The 25,911-nt window shown below is 37.6% G+C and overlaps 1 protein-coding gene across 6 annotated transcripts in view; it reads left to right on the forward strand.

Moving 5' to 3' along the window:
- Positions 1–21,801, forward strand: part of LOC118229507 (protein FAM184A-like) — a 142,389-nt gene extending 120,588 nt beyond the window's left edge. Inside the window, exons 14-18 of one of the 6 annotated variants that reach the window (XM_035421500.1) lie at positions 10,518–10,700; positions 12,162–12,279; positions 16,422–16,526; positions 17,933–18,141; positions 20,642–21,801. In XM_035421500.1, the coding sequence (XP_035277391.1) occupies positions 10,518–10,700; positions 12,162–12,279; positions 16,422–16,526; positions 17,933–18,141; positions 20,642–20,723 (697 nt within the window). In that variant the 3' untranslated portion in view covers positions 20,724–21,801. Of the gene's footprint in view, positions 1–7,930; positions 8,154–10,517; positions 10,701–12,161; positions 12,280–16,421; positions 16,527–17,932; positions 18,142–19,374; positions 20,126–20,589 lie in introns of those variants that run through there. The other 5 variants (XM_035421518.1, XM_035421507.1, XM_035421539.1 and 2 more) reach the window with 5 other exon arrangements.
- The last annotated feature ends 4,110 nt before the right edge of the window (positions 21,802–25,911 follow it).

Below are 25,911 nucleotides of genomic sequence, written 5' to 3' on the forward strand. Positions count from 1 at the left end.
TCAAGACTGTAGCCTACCGTGTATGATGCTTATTATAAAGAAAAAATACATCTCACATCAGTCATGTAGGCTAAATCTAAGCACATCAGATTTGTAAATGTGTGCAATATCCAAACAGTACCCAAATTGCATTTTTATTTATTTATAATGAATAGATTATATATGAATTTATATATTAATTTAATACATGAATTTATCACCCCTCTTTTTAATTAACAACTAACATACCTTACTCTATAAATGAACCAGTCTTATAAAGCAACCTAGCTCTTGTATCACAACTAACAGTTGAATGTAAATCTATGCATGTGTTAGATTTGTAATGTCCAGTGTCCATGTTGTACATTACATTGTTGTAATTATAGCAGATTGTGATTGCTATTGTATTGTGATTCTATAGTAATTATTTGATTTCTTATTTCCAATTTCCTGAGAGGAGTGTCCAAAACGAAACTCGGGTTTCCCAGGCCACAGGGGTGTGCAAGAATATAGTCAGCACATTCTCATACAGCTGGAAAAAGCACAAGGCCCTGATGAGTGCACAGAATGAACGAAGCCTGCCCCTGCACACGCTCATTACGGAATCCCTGAAAAGGTGGGGATCTCGTCTGCAGATGGTTGAAAGAGTCCTGGAGCAGGAAAAGGCCATTACACAAGTCCTGGCAGCAGACAAAAAGACACGGCACCTTGTACCTACCTGACAAGACATCCAGGTCTTGGAATCGGTCACAGCAGCACTGAAGCCACTCCAGGATTTTGCAGATGCCCTCTCAGGAGAAGCGTATGTGAGCATGTCCTATTTGAAGCCTGTCATCCATCTGTTAAATGAGGTTCTGAATCAGAATGAGGGCGATACAGAACTGACCCAGGAGATCAAGATTAAGGTTCTCGATTACTTGAATGACAAGTACACTGACCCTGCAACAGATGAGCTGCTCACCATGGGTACCTTTCTGGACCCAAGATTCAAGACCATGTACATGTCCACTGAGAAGCTGGAGGACATTAACACCTTAGCACACAAGCCAAATCTTGCCAATCCTTGCCCATTTAGGGGGTACCCTATTTAAAGCTTTATAACTCCAAATGTGAACACCACAGAGACTTGAAAAATGGCTTAAATGAAGCAAGCTATTTGTACAATTTAGAATACTAACGCAGATTAGTTTATATTCATAATTTTGGAAGAAATAAAGTGCCACAAATGCAATTGGCTAGACAAAAAATCTAAAATGAATTTGCACTTTTTTCGTTTGCAAAGAAATACTGAGAGATTGCATATATACAGCAGGTTAAACTATACATGGGCTGGATCAAAAACTTCTTGACCACAAGTTCATAAAATCTAAGGGTGGATATGTAGAACTACTATAGATGTATGAAGCAAAAACTAAGCAGTGTATCCAGCGTTTCCAAATCTATCCAAAATGTCTAAATTATGCATTGCTGTAAATCACAACATATTCACGTATTTCACTACAAATCAACTGTTTTGATTCAAGAAACTCACTGTTGCATCATTTTCAAGTGGGAATTACAACAGAGGTGTTACTAGGATGCCATCTTTAGGTGGGCATTTGGATTATTTAGGTGGGCAACAACAAAAATGTTGCTTTTCCTATAGGGTATTGTAGCAGCCAATAATGTAATAACTACCGTTAATGTAATAACTGCCAATAACGTAATAATTTTTCAGTTCTTAATGTAATAAAAGTCGATAACGTAATAACTTACCAATAATGTAATAAAATTTCTGAACCAATAACGTAATAACGTTTTGCACATAATGTAATAAGTTATTAGATTATTGACTGGTTATTACATTATTAGCTGGGTTAAAAAAAATCATTAAAAATGTAATAATAGGAGCCGATAATGTAATAATATACTTGTACCACTATGTATAAGTTTTATTTATTATCAAGTGTCAGACTTCCATAACACTTAGGCCTACCCTTACTGTTGCTTCTTTCAAATAGCTGCTCAAAAACCAGGCCAATCCTGACCCCTGAATCTTAGTCCTAACTCTGAGAAAACACACACACACACACCTACTCTCTCTCTCTCTCTCTAGGAATTAATTGTTTGTGTAACTTAATGGTTAGACTTATCTCCAGCCCTGCCTTATACTCCTTTGCCATTTGAGTACCAAATTAAGTGGGAGCACACATGTTTGCAAACACAGACAATTACTCTTATGTTGTATAATATGAAATCTATACCTCTTTGAAGATGCTGTGTTCTCAAATAAAAAAGACCAACACTTCTTTCCATGAAAAATATAATCTTTAATCAAGTGTATTTAAATAACTTCTTCAACCAAACTGGCACTATTATGCCTTGTGCTCAACTTTCAACCTCTTAATGCAAAATTATGTTAAAAAAAACTGTAAAATATAGTATATAACATGACCTACAAAGATAACTTTGGTAACACATCTTTCAGTTTTATCATAATAATAAAGGATGGTTAAAGAAATAAACATTCTCTTGATACACATTACATTTACAGTATCTATACCAATTGGTCCCAGCATCATGTTTTGTCTCAGAAAACAATGTTTCATTTTTTTAAGCAGAACTATTTTGTTAAATATTTTTTGCCCAAACTAATATAAAAGTAGTACTGATAATTCTTTTAACAACATGTATTTTGCACTCCAAATTAGGAAGTATCGATAAGAGTATTGATAAGTATTGGTATTGATAAGCAGTATCAATAGTGGTATTGGTATTGATAAAATCCTAACCATGCCCATCCCTAATTGTAGAAACTAACTAACTCACTAACAGGTGCAGTTTTCTCATGACATGGCTTGCCATTGTGCCCCTTTCTCTCTTGTTTTAAGCACTTCTTTCATGGTGACTTGACTTGTGACTTGCTTGACCTGAGCAATGACTTGACTTGTCTTGCTTGACGTTTACTAGTGACTCGACTTGACTTGCTTGAGTCTAAACACAGTGACATGGGACTTGCTTGAGACTTGGAGGTTAAGACTTGAGACTTGCTTGTGACTTGCACAAGTGTGACTTACTCCCACCTCTGCCTCACTGTCAGGTGAAAAGAAGCAGTTGGTGACTCTACATGTATCAGAGGCATGTGGTAGTCTACACCCTCCCCAGACCAACAGAGGATAGCGCATCGATCAGGACCGTGATACACACAGAGAATTGGTATAACAACTAAAATTGGAGAAAATGGCAAAAATAAAAAAGAATGAACTATAGATATAATTTGCTTCGGTTTTTGTTGAGCTCTTTGTTGAGCTTGTCATGACTGTATTCAAATAGCCAGGGATGTCAATAGGGCAAGGATTCTGATTTGGTAATACATGTTCATGTAACCTTTCAGGAGTCAGGTTTGGTATATATACATAGAGAGAGAGAGTGCTGAATAGCTATAATAGTGTGGTTGAAACAGTTTGCTTGAAAAAGTTATTTAAATACATTTAATTAAAGATGACATTTTTCATGAAAAGAAATGGTGGTCTTTGTATTCGTGGACAAAGCATCTTCAAAGAGGTATAGATTTCATATTATATGACATAAGAGTAATTGTCTGTGTTTGCAAACATATGTGCTCGCACTTCATTTGATACTCAAATGGTTAAGGAGTAGAAGGCAGGGCTGGAGATAAGTCTAACCAAGCACCACAAACAAATAAATAGTCATAATTCCTAGAGAGAGAGTAGGTGTGTGTGTGTGTGTGCGCATGTGGTCAGGTTTTTGAGCAGCTATTTGAAAGAGGAAACAAGGGTAAGTGTCATGGAAGTGTGACACTTTATAGCCAATAAATAAACCTTAAAGCGATATAAGTATATTATTACATTATCGGCTCCTGTTATTACATTTTTTTATGATTTTTTAAAAACCCAGCTAATAATGTAATAACCAGCCAATAATGTAATAACTTATTACATTATATGCAAAACGTTATTACGTTATTGGTTCAGAAAATGTATTACATTATTGGTCAGTTATTACATTATCGACTTTTATTACATTAAGAACGGAAAAATTATTACGTTATTGGCAGTTATTACATTAACGGTAGTTATTACATTATTGGCTGCTACAGGTATGTAAACAAGGCCGTAGTTTAATTTTGAGAATGGGGGGTGGGACAAAAGGATTAAATTATAGCATCCACTTTTTGTAGGGGGGTCCGGGGGCCATTACCCTGTGAAAAAAGAAAACAATATTTAAACTATGTAACACTAACCAAATGTCTGGTGGCGTAGGTTTCGTTTGAACACTGGGGGGGACACATTAAGCAGGGGGGTGTGGGGGTCCTCCCCCAGGAAATTTTGAGTGTCAAACACTTCATTTCCTGCATTCTGGTGAATTTTTATGCACCAATTTGTGCCTTTTCTGTATTAATTTATGGTGGAAATGTAAAGGAAAACACAAAATTCAGGGGGACAAATGCACATGTTCTAAATATTGAGGGAGAGCTAACGTTAAAAAGAGATATCAATAGCTAAAACAAATTTGTAATTTTGCAAGACGTGTCCATAACGTTACACAGTGGCGATTTTAGCATGGCATTTGGTGGGGCAGTTTTGTATGACGTCACCATAACAAAAATTAAAGGTAGCCAATTAGTCTACGGTTGGCCTATGCTATTATATGGGTTGCGCTGTAAGTGCAAGGGAGCAGAAAGATTTCCAAACTGAACAATAAAATAAAGCTAGCTAGAATGAAAGCACCTATTATCGACCACCGGAAGGGGGGGAGGGGCGTATATCAACCACCCTAACCGGTAGTGTATTTACTTCATATTTATTAGAGAGAACTGGACATTGTTAAATGTAAGTCCTGTAAAAATACACATAATAAACTGTCTAAATGTAAAAAAACAAACAAAAAAAAGAAATAGCTTCATACATATACATTTAGTTACATTATTACAGCCTTATTTACAATATCAACTTTAAGATAAGCAACACGCTCAGAATTAGCTCTTCCTGACCCATTAAATGCAATGGCGCAGAGGTTGCTTCATAATTTCAAACTGCTTTCCTAACGGCTATGTTCCGTCCTGCGACTTGGAATACAATAGTGAATATGTATGAATTTCTAGACGTGCTGATAGCAACCGCCCTTTCTCATATTAACCTCAAATACGCAAGATAGGACACTTATACAGTATGCTAGCAAATTTATGTCAAGTTCCTTCATTTATATGGGGTGGTCGATACATGTCCTCTTAGCAACCAAAAGCTAGCGCAGGACCACCTCTTACTTATTTGCCGGCACAGAACAAAATCGCGAAAGTACTGAAAAAATAACCACTGAAGGAAAACAATGACATTTTTTCATATATAACTAAGTACAGGTTGTTACCGATATTTCGCTAATGGTCGCTAATAGGTGCTCTCACTCTAGCATTAGCAAAAGACACACATCAACCGATTAACGGTTACGTTTATTATTTTTTCGTCACCTCAGGTGGCTCACCTGTTGCTAGGCAGAATTCGTAGGGGCAGAAACATTTCTGCCCCTCCGTCCAACATAATTTGCGGGAGGTTTTCCCTGCTTATGCAGATCACGCTCACGTTGTTCTCCTAGCAACGATGGGGCAGAGTGCTCCGCTGCCCCACAGCAGAGAGGGAGCGCAGTCTGCAGCGCGAGCACACACGTACACACAAAGGAAATTACTCCAAAACAGCACTATAAGGATTGTGAGTCAAGTGTATTATATTTTATGCACGCCAATTTCACCACTGAATCACTATTTTGTATTAAATAGAAAATACATTATGCCACAATGTTCAGATGTTACAATAATCGTGCACCACAGCGCCACCTTTGGTGGGGCACTGCCCCGCGTGCCCCTAATGTAAAAACGCCCCTGACGTTACACAAACTAACGTTACTAACACTGCAACATGGGGAGTCACGTTAATTCCCTGCTTAGCTATCGCCAGGTAGTTTTCTAAGTTAAGTGAACATCACATTCACATTCACAGCTATTAACTAGCTAGCTACTTATCATACTATCAGATATCATAGTTCATTAATTGACAACTAGCTAGCTAACACTGGCGTTAGCTGGCATATTGATAGGTAATGTTACAAATATAAGATTACCGTTACCGTTCATTCCAACCGCTGTGAGTCACTGACTTTAGCTGACGTTGCCCTAAAAGTTTTCCCGACCGTGAAAACCATAGACATATATACATAGACGCCGCATGGCCTTAGCTTTGGATCGTCCGTCAACGTCACCGCCATATTGGACCAGGCAAGACTGGCCTGAAAACAAATACAAGTAAACGGGGGAGCTGCGGTTTTTCTGGATAAAAACCACTATAACGTTTACATTTCTCAACCGATTTCAATGAGTCGTTTTTATATTCAAGGGTTTATGATCTATGTGAGTAGAAAAAAAGTTTTGAAAAAAAAGTTTTTTTTCTACTCTATGTAGAGCATACCATTATGCAATGTCCCCTCGCTGATCAATTAAGTATCCTATCCCATGTGGAGATGATGTAGAGGAGAGAAAACTAAATGCAATCAAAACACTCGGGTCTCCCGGAAAGTAGTTAGCTACCACTACAGACAACGTTAGCTAGAGTTAAATGCAAGATCTGGCACACAATGTTGTCGCTAACAACCTCTTGTAAAAGTCAAAGTCTCTATCATGCCAATGCTAGCTACGTAAATCTGTTGCTCTTTTATAATATTGTAAAAGACTAAGGCCAAATGTAAAAAAGAATACGTAGGCTACCTTTCTATGTAGCCTCTTTATTTATTTATTTTTTTAATCTCTTTTTTTCTCTTCTGGAGAACTTCCGTTGTGTTGACTGGATATGCAGAGTTTTTCTGTTGCATTTATTTTCGGAGTTTGTGTGTTTTTGATTTTGCATCGTTTCTGTATTTGCAGCGTGTTTGCTGTTAATGTATTTGTTTTGGCTTTCCGCAGCACATTTTTTTTCATTTGGAGCACGTTTCCGTTGTTGTATTTGTATTGGATTTTCGTATGTGTTTTTGAATTGGCATCGTTTCTGAAGCTGGAGCACGTTTCTCCTAATGGAAATGTTTTGGGCCATTGTAGCGCGTTTGCCCTTGTCGGCCACCGTAGCTACCACAGAGTGAATGCGATGATAAGAAAATTTTCGGTTACGCTGACCTATGAAACTATTCCAAAAGCAAAATTAGACATGTTATACATCGTTATAAAGCTTATACTCTCACCTACTGAATAAATGAATTGTCAATCAACCCAGGCTGTACTTAAAAGGGCGACAACGCCGTAAACAACACGTGTGGTATTACGCACAGCTATTTTGGAAGGTACCCAGGCATCACAAATGTGCGAATATTTCCCAAACTGATTGTGCAAGACAATATATGTAAAACCAACGGTAAGGTTGTATATTTATTCAATATTTAGTACCAGATATTGACTGTAGAATGACATAGTATCATTTTTAAAAACTTTCTCGTTTATTTCGTTATTCAGTGAGCAGCGTTTTTACTGCTGTATTGGCATATCTCAGGGCTATTGCCGGGTTTATTTTGTTGCTATGATGGAGTACGATTTTTTAGTGGTGAAAGAATATTTTTATGAATGCCAAGCTAGACATTATTGTCTTATGTCATGGGTGGGGGGTGTAGTTGTAGATGAGACTGCAGGGAGGGGGTGCGTGTTAAATGAACGACCAGAGCGACAAAGGTGGCGCTGCGAAACTCCGTATTCGGCATAGTTATCATGTATCGTCTACTAATGAAACTAAAACAACGCATTTCTGTTTTTAACTCATATTTTGGTTGCAGTAGCACCGAATGTCTGAGTTCAGTAATCTTGGCACGCCGGCGTGCCGACCACTAGGGGCTTTGCACTAAGAGGTTAACGTGAGAGCTGCCTCAGAGACCGAAGCCCTCCTGGTGGAGAACACAGCCCTGTGATAATCGTCTCTTGCAGAGGATCACATTAACAGGGAGAAAGAAGCTGCCACTGCTCCACAATCAGCCAAGAAGCCCAAGAGCCTTGGGAGCTTCTTTAAGAAGACCAGCAGTGCACCTGCCTCATGTTCACAGAGGCAGATCATCGAGCAAGAGCTGAACAGCGACATTCTGGCGATGGCAGCAGACAGTGAGTCTGATCCTTTGGAGTGGTGGCGATTTCACGGATCTAATTTCCCACGTGTGAGTTGTTTGGCAAAGAAGTACTTATGCATCCCTGCCACAAGTTCGCCCTCTAAGAGGGCATTCAGCACTAGGGGCAATGTGGTCACATGTCACATTTCGCAGGGCAACACTGAAGCCAGAAACGGTCAACAGGCTGGTGTTCCTAGCACGGAACTTGTGAAAAAGGTTGATGTGAAGATTGATATTTGATGGTTGAGGCTTGAAAAGTTTAGTTTGAAAAGGTTACAGTTTTTAACATATTTGAGTTTGTAATGACCCTATTTTCCATGTAGCAAAAAATTATTTCATTTTTTTTATCGCCTGTGTACTTGAAATATTTTATTTAATTTTAAATAATATTTAATGTAATTCATATAGGCCTAACTTTATTCATGTTACATGTTTGCACCGTTCGAGAAAAACAATTACACAATAAAAAAATAACCTTTTCAGGTGCATACTCTTTCTGGTTATATAAGGTTAAAATACATACTGTAATTTAACTAAGAAGGGCTACTAAAAAGTGATTCAGAATTTTTTTCTCATATATCGTTATATCATATCGATATCGTCCGGACAGTGGAAAATATTGTGATATGAATTTTAGCCCACCCCTCTTATTATGTTTAAAAACATGTCGGTTGGAGTGCAACGGAGCCGCTCAGTCAATCAAACAAGTAAAATAAATGACTCAACTGAGAAAACAAATCATTACTCCCGAGTCAGTAAAAAGAGCTTTGCACCGATATTTTAACAATCATAATTATTTGATAGCATGCAGAACTGTTAGCTAATTATGCTTGCACTTAGAGTGGATTCATGTTAAAAAATCAGAAAAAAAGGCAGAATTTTCCTTCTTCGTCCAAATGCCTCGTCACCTCCTCTGAGCATCATTATTGAATTGAACAATGGAAGGTAGGACATGTTTTGGAAGAAAAAAAAACTATTGATTCTTGCTGTTATACTCTGGTAGAAACTGTACTTATCTGTGGTAAAACGGCGCTCTCTTGGTAGTAAATTTTTTTTCTGACGATGTCATTGGACTGTTGTTCACTACACAGCAGTATGAATAATATATGGTGGCATGCTGTATACTACTGTGTAGAGCACAGTAATGCAGTGTGTAGTATGCGGTTTCAAACGCAGATTGACTAGCGGTCAACTTTTCAGCACTTCCAAACAATCAGAAAAGACAATGCGCCTGATATTTAAAAAGGTGCGGTCTGAATGATTCTGTATGATTAGAGTCCACCCTTCCCAGCAAAAAAAAAAAGATGTGCCCATGCTCGTCCTACCATCGTGTATATCAAACACTGCTCTTATCACTTGAATGTAGAGTGGAATAAGGGCATTCATGCTGTAGATGGCAGACTTTGAGACTTTGTGGCAGTTGGCATTGTGAAGTATTTCGTCCAGCTCTGGGAGCAGTACAGCCTTCCTACAAATCACCTTTTTCATGTACCCGCATGTGTGCAGTTATATTTCCTCCACCGTTTGGTTACACCCTGATGGGTTCTCCCATTCTCCTGTAGAGAGGGTCATTCGAGACTGTGACATCAGAACACCTACTGCCAGGTTCTACAAATCCTTGTCAATCTCAGGTGATCCCAGAGAGGCTGATCTGGGGGAAAATATCCTAGATAGTGAGTGGGAAAGTGTTTGATTAAGCCTATCTGGTTGCATATCCACCAACAACGCTAAAGAGATGCAATTTGGAATTACTCATAGGCTCCACTTTACTCCTGTGAAGTGGTCATACTTTTATTGTATTTTTGACTTCTCATTTATTAGAGACTTTTGGGGCCTGTAAGGAAATTGATGTTATGTTTGGGAAAAGCCTAGATATTAAACCTATGTCAGGCATTCTTGGGTTACACTCAGCATTGAACATTAAACCCCCCGTATTGAAACTGCTCAGTGGTCTTCTTTTCATTGCGAGGAGATAGGATTTTGGCTCAAGGACATACCTCTAAAGTTCTTAAAAATCTGGGGCCCCTTCTTGGACTATATTGGAGACAGTGAGCACTGATTCTATGATCTGGGAAGCCCAGATTCTGTACAATCTTGCATGGACTGAGATCTCAAGAAAAAAATGTATGTGACTGCCTAACAAGCAATGTACTGTCATTTAATAGTTGTCCCTATATGTATGCATAAAGACTGAAACCCATATTTTTCCCCCTCAATTTCTTTCACTACATTTCTACCTTCTTTGGCCACATAGGGACAAAACAATGCTAAACATTTTATGTATTGGAATTGTAAATACAATTCATTAAATGTATGTCTGGAATTTGCAGATCTATTATATTACATGTGCATCCTCTTTTTCATATTTTAAAAAACTGTATGTGTTTATAAAACCTTTCTGGCATGCTCAGGGCCCATGAGCAGGACCTGCTGAAGAAGCATGAGAGGGAGATGGGCGAGCTGAATGCAACTCACAGCAAGGACATGCAGAACATGCTGTCAGATTTCAACAAGGCTCAGGAGCTGCTGAAGGACAAGATCTCTGCGCTGCAGATCTTGTATGTGTATGTGCACATATGTGCATGCCCTTGTAGGTTTGTATTTGTGTGTGTGTGTGTGTGTGCGCCTGCGTGTGTCAAGAGTGCATGCATGCATGTATTTAAGCATACACACATATGCGTGTGTTCTTTACCAGATGTAAAAGTACAACCCTCATTAGAACCTCTTTAACTGGAATCACTGTCAGGAATTATCTGAGTGTGTGTAACACACGGAAGTATTTGGCTTAGTAGTAGATCTGTGTCACTAATCAATGTCGAGTGGCCTCATTTTGGGTTGCAGAGATAATTTCTTCTATACAGTGCCTTTCATAGAAAGCGTCACCAAAATTTTGGCATATACCCCGATTAACCTAAATATTTCCAAGGAATTCACATGTCCTTATGTATACTCATCAACAGCAAGATTTACTTGTTTTGTTTGTTATGAATCTCCCTGGGCCAAAAAACATGTATCGCACGCCGTGACACACTCCTTTTCTGGACAGAAGAGTTGGATGCAGAGAGATACGAAAATCCTAGAATATTCCGGTGTTTATTTAGCAACTGCGAGAGAGAGAGAGTGAATGCAGTCACTACAAAAATAAACAAAACAGCTTTGCCTTTCTCCCTCAGGCTATCCGGGTAAAAATAATAAAAACTAAACTAAAATAACAAAGATAAAATAACCAAAACTACAAAATACTTTTCAGCCTTTTACATGCTGGTACCTTCCACTCTCTCTTGGATTGTGTTTTCCTCTGTCACAGCCACCTACTGGGAAGAAAGCACTTTTTAAATGCCTGGATTAATTATTGATGCACTCCAGGTGCATGTGCCCACTTAACCAGTGGTCCTCTGATTGCCCTGAACCTCTTCCACAAACCAAGCCCTGCCACAACATTATACCAGGAAATCTCTGAAAAACATAGCACATTCCAGGCCTGCCTGCTATGAATATTCATTGATGACAGGCATCAATGGTCAGTACTGGCCAGAATTCTTTGAAAGAGATATTTCCCCCCAGCTATGATTGAGGCATGATCTGAGGCAGTTGTGGTGCCTGGCACAGAGTCACAAATATTGTAAACAATGTCATTATTGTTTTTTTAGATATGAAATGAGTGGGTGAAGTCCTTGCAATATACTAAATTAAGTTTATCCATTGCCCTGTGTAATCATACAATATATAATTTGGAATTCCCTTTTATAAGGGCTTTCAAGAATAAAAACATATTCAAAAATAAGCAATAATAGTAATAATAATAATAATAATAATAATAATAATAATAATAAATAAATGCATAAAGAAAAAATAAATGAAGGGACAGGTTTACCTATATTATGGGTGAATCTCAGAATTCAATGACTTAAAAGTCACAGGGCATTAAGATAAAGTATATTTATCATAAACTGCAATTGCTGAAGTATTCATATTTACTAACGAAAGCAGAGCAAACTAACCTGAAGGTAAGTTAATGAGGTCATGTTTTGTGTCACTTCCATTGTTCTTCTCAGGCTTGAGGGTACAGAGAACAAATTCCGGAAAAGAGAGAGTCGGGCTGAGGATCTCCAGGCGATTGCGGAGCTAAAGGACATGGTGTCAGAGAGGGAAGCACTGGTCAAGAAGCTAGTGGTGAGCATTCACATACAGAATGTCAAAACCAGGGCAACATTTTTTCCACAGGCCAGCCATTTACCACACATCACGTCACATCTCTGGTTAAAAATGAACTTTCAGAGATTAAGTTTCACCTATTGTCAACTGGTACTGGCAGAAGCAGTTTAGACTGAGCAACATTCAACATAACATATCATAACATACAGTAACATAACATAATGATGAGAACAGGCCATTCAGCCCAGCAATGCTCGCCATTTTCCTGATCAAATTGTACCTAGTGTTCTTGAAAATCCCCATAGTTTCTGCCTCTACTACATGACATGGCAAACTATTCCATACAATGACTGCTCTCTGTGTGAAAAATGCTTCCTAATGTCTGTGCAGAATTTACCTTTCACTAATTTACATTTATGTCCCCTCGTTCTGCTAACAGAACTAAACCTGAAGAATCTCTTGTAGTTCACTTTATTAATCCCCTTTATGAATTAAAAACCCTCAATCAGATCACCCCTAAGTCTCCTTTTACTAATCTTGAAGTGATAAATCATCTTAACCTCTTAGCACACACCCCCGGCATGCCTGGATTGTTCAACTCAAACATCCATTGTTCCTGCAACCAAAGTGTGAGTTGAAAACAGAAACGCTTTGTTTTAGTTTCATTAGTAGAAGATACACGACACCCCCTCCCTGCAGTCTAATCTGTGACCCCCACCCATGACATAATGGACAATATTGTATATCTGGTTATTCATAAAAATATTATTTCACCACTCAATAATCGTATTTCGTCATAGCAACAAGATAAACCCAACAATAGCCATAAAATATGCCAATCCAGCAGTGAAAACGTTGTTCACTAAATAACGAAATAAACGAGACAATGTTTTCAAAAATTATACCATGTCATTCTACAGTCAATATCTGGAACTAAATATTGAATAAATATACAACCTTATCATTGGTTTTATGCGTAGGGATGTCCCTTTCCAGACAGAGTGGTCATATATTGTCTTGGACAATCTGTTTGTGAAATATACGCTCATTTTGACGCCTGGGTACCTTCCAAAATAGCTGTGTGTAATACCACACATGTTGTGTTCGCTGTTGTCGTCTTTTGTAGTACAATCTGGCTTGATTCACAGTTAATCGATCCAATAGGTGACAGAATATGCTTTCTAACGATGTATAATATGTCTAATTTTACTTTTGGAATAGCGTTTTATAGCTCAACGTAACCGAAGGTTTTGTCTCAGTATAGCTGCATTGCACATACAGTCTGTGGTAGCAGTAAAGACACTGCACCTGGCGAAATTTTATCGATGACTTTCGTCATTTCTTGGAAAATACTATTATTCTTGAGAAGTTCTGAGCAAAAACTACAAAAACTAAGCAGTGTACCCAGCATCTCCAAATCAATCCAAAATGTCTAAATTATGCATTGCTGTAAATCACAACATATTCATGTGTTTCACTACATCAACTGTTTTGACTCAAGAAACTCACTGTTGCATCATGCTGGGTACACTGCTTAGTTTTTGTAGTTCTACATATCCACCCTTAGATTTCATGAACTTGTGGTCAAGTAGTTTTTGATCCAGGACATGTATAGTTTAACCTACTATATATATGCAATTTCTCAGTATTTCATTGCAAACTAAAAAAAGAGCAAATTCATTTTTGATTTTGCCTAGACAATTGCATTTGTGGCACTTTATTTCTTCCAAAATTATGAATATAAACTAATCTAAGCTAGTATTGTAAATAGTACAAATGTCCTGCATCATTTAAGCCATTTTCCAAGTATCTGTCGTGTTCACATCTGGAGTTATAAACCTTTAAATAGTGTACCTCCTAAATGGGCAAGGATTGGCCAGATTTGGCATGTGTGCTAACAGGTTTCCTTTCCTCATAGCTTTTATCTTTCATACCAGGAATCAGTTTGGTCGCCCTTCTTTGAACCTTTTCCAGGGCCTTTATATCTTTCTTGTAGTACAGTCCCCAGAACTGTATACAATACTCCAAATTTGGTCTAGCAAATGTATTGTATAAGATAAGTATTCATACTCAATACTTTTGGCTATATATCCCAGCATCCCATCCCCAAGAAATTTTTTACTGCTACAGTACAGTGCCTAGAACCTGAAAGGCTTTGATCAAACATTACACCCAAGTTTTTTTTTTTAAATTGAGCACATGCCCATTTTGTTCCTCCCATAAAGTAATCCTGCCTAATATTTTTATTTCTGACGTTCAGAAGTACAGTGCCTAGAACCTGAAAGGCTTTCATCAAACATTACTCCCAAGTTTTTGTTTTTTTAAATTGAGCACATGCCCATTTTGTTCCTCCCATAAAGTAATCCTGCCTAATATTTTTATTTCCGACGTTCAGAAGTACAGTACCTAGAACCTGAAAGGCTTTCATCAAACATTACTCCCAAGTTTTTTTTTTAAATTGAGCAAATGCCCATTTTGTTCCTCCCATAAAGTAATCCTGCCTAATATTTTTATTTCTGATGTTCAGAAGTACAGTACCTAGAACCTGAAAGGCTTTCATCAAACATTACTCCCAAGTTTTTTTTTTTAATTGAGCAAATGCCCATTTTGTTCCTCCCATAAAGTAATCCTGCCTAATATTTTTATTTCTGATGTTCAGAAGTACAGTGCCTAGAACCTGAAAGGCTTTCATCAAACATTACTCCCAAGTTTTTTTTTTTAATTGAGCACATGCCCATTTTGTTCCTCCCATAAAGCAATCATGCCTAATGTTTTTATTTCCGACGTTCAGAACTTCACGTTTGGTGATATATTGAATTTCATTTGTGACATTTCTGCCCACTTCTAGATTTTGTTTAAATCTTCTTGGATTACTTTAGTAGATTCCAAACTATTAGCTGGGCCTCCTAGTTTTGTATCATTGGCAAATGTGACTAATATACTTTCTATGTCTCTGCCAAGGTCATTGATATAAATGAGGAAGAGCAGTGGTCCCAGCACCGATCCTTGTGGGACTCCACTTCCCATAGTCCCCAGCTCAAATAATATCCCACCAACTACACTTTGCATTCTACCCTGTAGCCAGTTCTGAATCCATCTGAATCTGATTTACCTCCTGTAATCCCTACTGTCTTCATTTTGCTAATAAGTCTCTTGTGGTACCTTTTCAATACCTTAATCAAGAATATAATATCATAAGACTTGTTACAGTAAAAACACTTGGTAGCTTCTTCAAAGAATACCAAAAGGTTTGTCATATCATCATAAACCCTATAAAACTGACGGACATGTTGGTCACCAGTCAGCACCCTGAGCCGACGAGAGGAGGATGGGTTTCCCCCTTGAGCCTGGTTCCTTCCAAGGTTTCTTCCCATCTGCCACAGGGAGTTTTTCCTTGCCACTGTTGCCTTCAGCTTGCTACTGTGGGGGTTTAGGCCAGGGTTGTCTGTAAAGCGTATTGTGACAAATGCTTAAAATACGCTATACAAATAAAATCTGATTGATTGATTTGTCAGACATGACCTTCCCTTGCAAAAACCATGCTGGCTATCCCTTAGGATGTTGTTATATTCAAGAAACAATTCTGACTTGTCTTTAATGATAGATTCTAGTATTTTACATGCAATGCCAGTTAAACTGACGGACTTGTAGTTTCCTGGATCAGTACAGACCCCTTTCTTATATATTGGTATAATATTACCTTGCTTTCAGTCCTCAGATATTTAAATATACCTGCCAGTGGTTTAAAGATGATCTTACCTAACACTTTGAATACCCTTGGGTATATGCCATTAGGGCCTGCTGCCGTATTTGTCTTTAATATATTTAATTTATCCAGTACTTCTTTATTCTTTATATCAATATCTGCAAAGACATTCTGAATACTGAATATGCCTTCCAGTCCATTAGTAACCCCCGTCTAGTTAAACTCTCAACAAAGTAACTATTTAAGGTATTAGCAATATACTTATTCTTATAAAGCTTTTTATTCATTCCTGTGCACCTAACATCCTCCCTCACTTTCCTTTTCCTACTGCAGTATTGAAAAAACATTTAGGATTACTTTTTTCATCTTGGGCAATTTGCTTCTCAAAGAGCAGCTTAGGTTCCTGTAGTTCTTTTTTAAGCTTAGCACACCTCTCTCCTCTTGTTGTGGACAGGATGACAAAAAATTCTATCAGCTGGAGTTGGTGAACAGAGAGACTAACTTCAACAAAGTGTTCAACCCCAGCCCCAATGTTGGCGTCATTAACCCCCTCGTAAAGGTGAGTACACCACAACAGGTTTAAATTCACCTTGTCCTTTTCAGACATTCACAAGATCTTGCTCCGTCAATGCATCTGAATACAACTAATTTAAAAATTCATGCTCATTTTATAGTTGATAAAGAACACACTGTTTGAAGTTTATTTAAATAATATAGAGCAGTGCTGGTAAATGTGATAAAAAATACTACTGTATGGTTTTTACTTAAGGTCATTGTATTAGGTGCTCGACTTTCTGTGCTCCCTTTTCAATTAATCAGGTTACCCACCCATAAACACTTTCCCCCCTCATTCACAAGTATGTGATTCAAACACACCACGCTGTATACTTTTAGTTGAGAAATCAGCACACTTACCAAATATCTTTATGAGTGTATATCACTGTCCACAATCTCACTCCAGTATCAAAATTCATTCTTCTCACTCAGTGTGTTTGTGAGATTGCATGACTTTTTTGGCAAAGGCTGTCCCATTTTTGCAGCTTTTGAGAGACAGACAGTACAGTGATGGAAGCAATGTAAGCTAAGACTTAAATTCACAATGATCCGATTCACTTCACTGCCCTGAAAAGTGTTTACAAAGTTCCCTTTTTGAGATTGGGGCTCTAGTTGCTAATCTTTGTCCTAACCATTATATGTAAAATCTAGGGACCATCCAAGATCAGTGATTGGTATCTAACTATGGAATAAGTAATTTCATGGACAATTTAGAAGCTACAGAGTAGAGCACCAAAGTCAGTTCTACAGTTCTAAATTTCTACTAGCTGTATGAACTGAAGCCTTTTAAATTGTTTTAATATGTGGTTTGATCAGGTTATCCTAAATTTGGAAAAACTCCACTCTCATCTTTGGAAAGAAGCACTTTGATTGCCGAGGAAAGCAGTGTTCCATTACAGCAGTAATGCTGCAGACCTGTTTTGGTACAATGAATCTCTTTGCATGGCCAACGTGTTCAGCATTTGAATGAATGAATGAATTAATCATTACATTTATATAGCACTTTTCCGAACACTCAGAGTGCTTTACAGTGATGAGTGGGAACTCCCCTCACCCACGACCAATGTGTAGCACCCACCTGGGTTTGCATTTTAGGAATGTGTGTGTATGTGTGTGCACGGATGCATGTGTTTGTGCATGCAGATGTTCCTGTTTTATATACCTGTTCATCCATCTGATTCAATTATACTTTTCAAGAAATTATTTGTTGCTGTCCCTTTTCATAGCTTCTCCATTCAGATGATATTTAAAAAAATATATTTTTAAACCAAAGCAGCCAAGATAACTTTTTCCATTCATGACTGAATGCTTACAGCAGCAGGTTTGTGTTCTGCTTCTTTTTAAGAGAGAGAGCTTGTCCCTAATTAGACTTTCCCTGCCATTCTTTTTTGTTTGTCTTCTTTTGTGTAGCAAAAGAGAAAGAATGACAAGTCAGGGAACAGATTCACCAGCTCTCCAAGTCTAGGCGCTCTGGAATTGTCTGGGACAGGGAGAGGGCCTCCCCCTCCCAGCCATCTAGACCCTGCCCCCAACTCCCCAATTCACCACCCTGAGCTCGACACTATCAAACCTGTGTCCCCATCAAACCCTCCTCTGAAAGAGTCCACCAAACTCACGAGGTGAGGCACACCTCATCACTAATCCATCCCCTCAGGGGCGACAGTACCAGGGACATGCTCCAATTCAGAGGATTGCTCTAATGGTTTTCACTCCGGCCTGCCTCATACTATTGTGATTCTGCATGGTGGTATTTGGTTTCTAAAAGGCCAAGGAATAGGTGTGCTTATAGGATAAGATTAGGTGTGCTTCTCAGCAAGAAAAAACCTCTGCTTTGAGCTGCAAATTCAGCAAAAAACTACTTTCAGGGCAAAGAGGCCATACTCCACATAGATTATTTTTGTACAGACTAGCTTTATACACTGGGATATTTGTGATAATTAAATTTTTAAAAGTTAAATAAAAATCTGGCCATCTTTTGTAGTTTTAGACAGCTGTCTGGGTATGGTACTGTACCTTATTTTTAAAGGATAACTCCAGCCTACAACACTTCGACATCATTAGAAACAAATAGCATATTGGTGATGTAAAACGCAACCCAAGTCCTATTGTGCTATTTTGTGTAGCATTTCAGTTTTTCGCAGTTAAACGCCAGTTCTGTACATGACATGCTGTCACACAGTGATATTGCCACTGCAGGCACAATGGAGTTTAATACACATTTGCTAACAAAGTAAGTGTTTTTGCCTGGAGTTTTCCTTTATATTTGCTGTCATTTGCTGCCAAAGATAAAACAAAGATGCATCCGCATTTTGTATTTCTTAATAGCCTTGCTGAGGATTTGAGAGTGTCAAGACCTGTTAGCATATAAAGAAAATTAGGTTTTGTATTAGCAGCATTTAACCTTTATTTCACCATGATGTTTCAATGAGATTGCAATCTCTCTGAGATCTTGGAAAATAGTTTACTAATTCAGCAATGGAATCACAATAAAACCAACAAGGAATGACTCAATAGTCAGACAGCAGGTTTGAACAAAAATTGAGCATTTAAAATATTATTGAAATCAGGTAAGATGGTGCGGAAATTACAAAATGTACAGAGTTAGCTTACATTATCAATGGCTCAGATAGATAATAAGGGTTTTTATTATTATATTTGAAGTTCAGTAGTTAACAGCTGAAGAAGGATCTGGGACAACAGATCTGACATGCAAGCCAGTGTAAGGATTTCCCCTTGGCTAGCCATGTTTCTGAAGGAGGTGCTCTTTTTGTCTTTGCCCAAGGTTCTGTCTGGTTCTAGTTGTGTCTTGAGAGATATTGCATTGGAGATTTCCCATCTATTTTCTTTTTCAGTGCAAACCTCTGTGGAAATGACACAATCAGTTTGGGGGAAAAGAACAATGCTCCAAGGGCTTTTTAAGGGCAGCGGATCAGAGCATGCAACATTATGGTCATTTGAATATTTATGGACGTGTACATGCTTGTGTAGTTTTTGATTAATTTGACTACCTTATTGTTCAGTATATACTGCATGTCAATGATCATCATTTAAAATCACGTCTTACACATTTCATCCCATACTTTTTTCTTTTAACTTTTATCTATGATTGGAGTGGTCAGTTTTATAAGCTGTGCCGTTGCAGTGTCCACAGTCAGTTCTGAGTTCATATTAGCATGTGAGTCTCCATCATTTGGTTTTTGTACTTTTCCATTGGAATGAATGTGGAGGTATAACCATAAAAATAATGCATATTTTGAATTGTCCCCCTTTTTTGTCGTTGAATCTCTGCCTTTTCATAAATTAAACCTTGTTTGTCTTGTGCTCACTCCTTTTTTGATGAGCAATGTTGACCAACCATATGGCATGTGATGTTATGCAATTTAAGTTAAGTTAAGGTGTTTGGCATGTGTTGCAACGTAGCTTGTATTTGCATGCAGCTGTGAATATGACAGCATTGTCCAAAACAGGGTAGATTGGTTACCATGGAACTGTGGCATCTATATAAAGACTGGGGTATACTGAAACTTGGTGATTTAATGCATTTTTATCCATTGATTGAAACTTTATAGCTAAAAATAATAAATGGTCTTATTACAATTTTAACAGGCTACGTATATGGTCATTTCTTAGCCATATAATTTGAATCTTAAGAACTGGAATTAAAACTGTTTGATGTTGACCTTGTAGGACAAGAAAACCCCTTATTTGCACACCTCCAGCATCATAGCAATCAGCAGATGTAAGCCCTGTTCATAATGATAGTTTCTGTGCCCTGAAAATCAAAAGCTTGTTCTTTAGTGGCAATATCTATATATAAAGGAAACCAAAACTTACCATATATTTCATTTCATTTAATGTGCATATCAGTACTTGAAAATAGAAAGGGGAAATTTAAGTATATATCAAATGCACACCAAAAACATACATATGCCAGAAAATAGCATGTGCCATTTTTTTGTGTTCACTTTGCTTTAGTGTTACATGAGGTGTATTTAAAAAGGGCTTTGGAGAAAAAACAAAGTGCAAGACATTGAGAGTACCCATGTCATAACCCTGTTGCTTTTCAGGTGGCAATGTGATCTTAATGTCACAATGCTTCGGTCTGCTTTCTTCATGCAGCCTTCCTGATAAGGAAGAGTCACCCACGGCAACACCTGACTCCCAACGACAAGAGTGGTTTGCTCGATACTTCTCCTTCTGACCTTTCCTCCATGAGGCAGTTGCAAAGCACATTTGTGAAAGTCCAGAGTGACTGCCCAGTGATAAACCATTACACTGTTCTTTACTTCACTCTGAACGATGTGTATGTACAGTGATGATAAGTACATCAGACATGGCCTCTGATGCCATTTCCCATTGAGTGGTGCATTAATATTTAATATTTCCTTTAAATTCCATACAGGATCTCATCTCCATACCTTACTTTAGAAATGCACAGGGAGTTTGCTACTGTTGCATCAACAATTTTAGTAGAACAGAACCATGATGATGTCTTGCCGAATTTTTAAATAATGTGATAATTTATTTTATATTATAAAACTCATGATTGTTACAATTAAACAACTGACATTTTTTTGTGACATTGTTATTGGTCATCTTGAATTTTGCTACTGTTCCATCAACATCAGTAGACAGAATACAACCTTGCCTTAACAGATATTATGATGTCCCGCCGTTATCAAACTTTGGTTAAAAAATCATATATCAAACATTGGTTAAAAAAACAAAAACATTATGGAGTTCACTTTGGAATTACTTGGATTTCTGCATTAATTGCTCATTAAATGTGGTCTGAACTGCATCTAAGTCTGCTTAAACTAATAACTAATAATTATACTTCTTGTCAATCCTGAATGCATATATTTAAATATTCAGTCTTGGTTGGAAATAGTATGTGAATGAGTAATTAATGCAGAAATCTAAGTAATTCCAAAGGGTTCACAAACATTTTCTTGAAACTATACATATATATATATATATATACTGTACTCCACAATTTTAGATTTGTAATAAAACAATTCACATGTGGTTGAAGTACACATTCCCAGCTTTTTAAAGGGTATTTGGTTCCCTCATGCAGAAATTACACTTTTTATACATTTCAATTGCTTCCTTAGTGCAGGTATAAGAAAGCTTTCAGTATTTATTTTGGATTCTAACATTTGATTGCCTTTGGAGTCTGATATTGTTGTTTCTTAACAGGAGGACCAGAGTTGTGCCAATGAAAGTCAAGGAAGCCATTTAGAAATGCTGTATTTTCTACATGATGAAACTAAAATGTATAAAAATGCCCTTTTAAAATAAAAACTGAGAATGTGCACTACATGTGAATTGATTGAATACAAATCAAATATTGTGGAATTCAAAGCCAAATCAATAAAAAATGTCTTTGTCCCAAATATTATGGTGCTGACTTTTCTCCTTCTGTGCTCATTATAAGTATGACGATAAATTCTTTAAAAAATACATTATGAGAATGCAAACATTTTTATTTGCATTCTCATAATAATTTTATGATTAAGAAAAAGTCATTCATATGCCAATGAGAGATGCTATATTGTGACTCAAAGGGCTTTTAAGATAAATAAATATACCACACAGAACATATCCGACATGTTATCTTACGGGGTTTGCTAATGTGCTCTTTGCTGTCAGTATTTAAATATCAGTTTGTAGCTTTAGTAATGAAAATAATACTTATTTTATTGTGGGTTCTTGTTGCATGTGTGGTTTATTGCTTTTATAGTGTTGACTGACTACTCTTGAGTGAAATGAAGATGAGGCTACAGTGGGCAAGTGATCACCAAAACAATTGAAGATTGAAAAATTGTTGCCTGGTCTGATGACTTGATTTCTGCTGCAACATGCGGATGGTAGGATTAGAATCTGGTAGAAACAGCATGAATCCATGGATCCACCCTGCCTTGTGCAAGCTGCTGGTGGTGGTGATGGTGTGGAGAGAGTTTTCTTGGCATGCATTAGGCTTCCAGTTGAGCATCATTTGAATGCCACAGCCTACGAAAGCATTGTTGCTGACCATATACTTCCGTTTATGGCCACAGTGTTCCCTTTCTCAAATGGATACTCCCAGCAGGATAATGCCCTATGTCACGAAGCACACATCATCTCAAGCTGGGTCCACAAACTTGACAGTGACTTCAGTTTCCTCCAATGGCCTGCACAGTCCCCAGATTTCAATCCAACAGAGCACCTTTGGGAAGGGGGGTGAACAGGAGGTTCACAATGTAGGCTGGTTTACAGAAGTTTGCCCCTTATCAGACCCCCAAAGGAAAACAGACTGTTTACTGTGCTAACCGGGAGTCAGCAGGGGTGATAAAAAGACAGTGTTCAGTTGCAGAACATCCTACTGGATCAGCATTATGTCAAATTTGGGTTTTCCCTAATACAGTGTAATTATGTTTTGTATTGTTGGAAAGCTGACATCTTGGGAAAAAAGTTTGTGTCTTTGGTGGTGGAGTGCTGACTAAAGATCTTGATACCTTTGGGTCAGCACCCATCCAGAAACAAAGGTTAATCCGGTATTATATGCTTACAGAGATAGTGCATAACATGTTTTGTTATGTTTCTGTCTTTATTTGATGATTTGGTATTTTGCTTTGATCTTTGAGTACATAATAGGAAAAGTGCAGTGGTTCAGGGAGACTCAATACAATCGACTACATTCCATTCACGTAAAGCCATCTCACTACGCACACACTTAGGCATCTTCATATTACTGTCATTGAACATATTGTAAAATAAACTGAATTCACTTTAACCTGGAATTTCTTTTTGACTGTTACCACTGCGCACCTAGCAGTTTCAGGATCCTAACTGTCGGTGAAGTGAGGATCAAGTGAAATCAACTGTTAAAATCACCACTTATCCAATATGTAATAGAATTTAGTCTATTTAATTTGTTAATTATTATCAAAGATATCAATTATTAATGAAATCACCAAATTTTTTGATAGGCAGAGCAACCTGTTGGATCAACCTTTATCAAATGTACAGTTGTACATTATGTACAACCAGATGATAATTAAGAAATTTAAGTTACAACAAATATTCATGTCTGATCTAAAGACCAGGTTCAACTACCTTAACAAATAAGGTATAAATAAAAAAATAACAAATGTTACAGGCGCAGACAAGTTAGTCTCACAAGCGATAAATGAAAGGAAATCTCCCAAAATAGTCCCATACAAAGCCAAGATTCCATAAAAGAAAAGAGAGCAGGATATTCTAAAAAGTAATGGATAAAAATGTAACAATGGCAGGTAAGCTATAAGACAGAAATGTCATACTGTGTGCACCAAACAAATCACAACACCAGGCCCAGATGCAAAGTTCAGATTCCTCGGGTGGTAACGATATCCACCCCAGAAACTCCACCGCAACAGAATGTTACTGGCTGAAGTTAAGCACCCAAGAACAACTTCCCTTCTCCTGAATCTGACTAACCAGCTAAAGAAAAGAATGAATTTTTAAGTGGTTCTACAAGGGAGGGGGCATGATTAAGGGGGGGGGGGGGGGGTCAACCTGGCAATGCTGATTTGGTGAGATGTGAAGTGTGGAGGTGTACTTGCAAACAGTGACTGTCTTATCTGAAAATATAATCTAAAAACTACATATCTGACGTAACTCACAGAACTCAGGATATCTGTATTCCGTAGCCACTTGCCTATACATTAATGCCATAGCAAGATAAACAATTCTATTTAGGCAGGCTACACATGCCATGTTCACCATGATAGATTGCGATCCGTACAGAGCCACACTACATAACTGTTAGCACAGAGGAAAGGTTAAAACATTATTTTGTCAGAGTCAGATAACCAAGATAACATTAAATGAATCCTGTTCCAGTAGCACCGGGTAAAATTACACCTACTCCTTTGCCACTTCTCCTGTTCCGTGTGTTTGAGGGGTTTCTTACAGTATCATGAATATATGGCTGAAAAATCTTCAGGAAATGCTTAATGCTATGAAGTCAGCATGGACAAAAATCCCTAAGGAATGTTTCCAGCACCTTGTTGACTCCATGCCACAAAGAATTCTGACCGTCCTGGAGTTCACTTCTGTGTGGATTCAGCACCAGGCAACAGAGGCACCTCAAACAAGAGGCAATGAGATTGTGTGTGCATGTTCTACAACCTTGTGGTTTTGGTGTGTATTACAGCCTCTGTTTAAGAGCATTTTCTTGCATCATTTTTAACATGCTATAGCAGGAAACACATTTTCATCCCAATGCCCCATAAAATACATTGGATATTTATTACACTAGTGCATGAAAACACATCTAAACCATGAGGTCATTATATCATGGATTGCTAGCTACTGAAATCTAAATATTTAACTGTTCCAAAGATCACAATATTACCACGGATGTTTAAATTACAGTTGATTTAATCTAATATGAAATTTGTAAAAAATAAACAAACATTCTAAAATGGAAATAATTATGACTAAATGTTTGTTCCAATTGTATCTATCAACCAATGGCAATAAACCAACATCTGAATAAATGAATTGTAAAATTCAGAGGTAGCATGATGCCAGTGCTGCAAGGGTTAACCCGCTGGGGTCTCTTTTAGGAAAGATAATATAATAAATATAAGTATGTACAATTAACTGCACTTTCTCCCTTTCATTACATGACATTTATGTCATTACACATGCAGATGACACAGAAGAGATTAGTGATGAGTGCAGTGTGATCCTGGAAGCATAGGATGAATGAAGACTGCCTGTAGAGCATGTGGGCAAAGTGAAATGGGAGTGCCATCTAATGTGGCGACTCCAGCATAGTCCAATGACTCGTGTTCATTATTATAATTTGTAAGATGGCCTTATCCTGATATGATTACATTACACAGCTTACATTTTTCATATTTTCAACTTATGCAGCTGAATATACTGTATGCTCAGGTATCCTGTAGGTATGACAGTAGAGTTTCAAACCTGCAGCATTTTCAAACATGCAAATGAATAGTTAACCATAAAGTAGCAGAGAAAGGGAATTAAGCCAAGTACACACTGGCTCTATGCAGTTGGCCATTTTATCATCTTTTATTTATCTTATAATGATTAAGTATCTTTTCTGGCTATATGATCTCTGCTCCCTGTTCCCTGTTTTATGGAAGATTTCACACACAAACACACATACACTGTAAAAAATTCAACTTCAAAAAGATCACTGAACTACATTTTGCAAGTTTACCGGACGATCACATGAGCCAAATACTGGCGCTACACCAGCTTCAGATAGTAGTGTGAATTCAATGCTTTTTGGACACATAAAACAAACTTGTCAGGAAAGTGAGCCTATTATTAAGGGTAACTTCAGTTACCTTACAATCAGGAATTGATAACAGGACAAGGAACAA

The sequence above is a fragment of the Anguilla anguilla genome, chromosome 1 (genome assembly GCF_013347855.1).
Source record: "Anguilla anguilla isolate fAngAng1 chromosome 1, fAngAng1.pri, whole genome shotgun sequence".
NCBI lineage: Eukaryota > Metazoa > Chordata > Actinopteri > Anguilliformes > Anguillidae > Anguilla > Anguilla anguilla.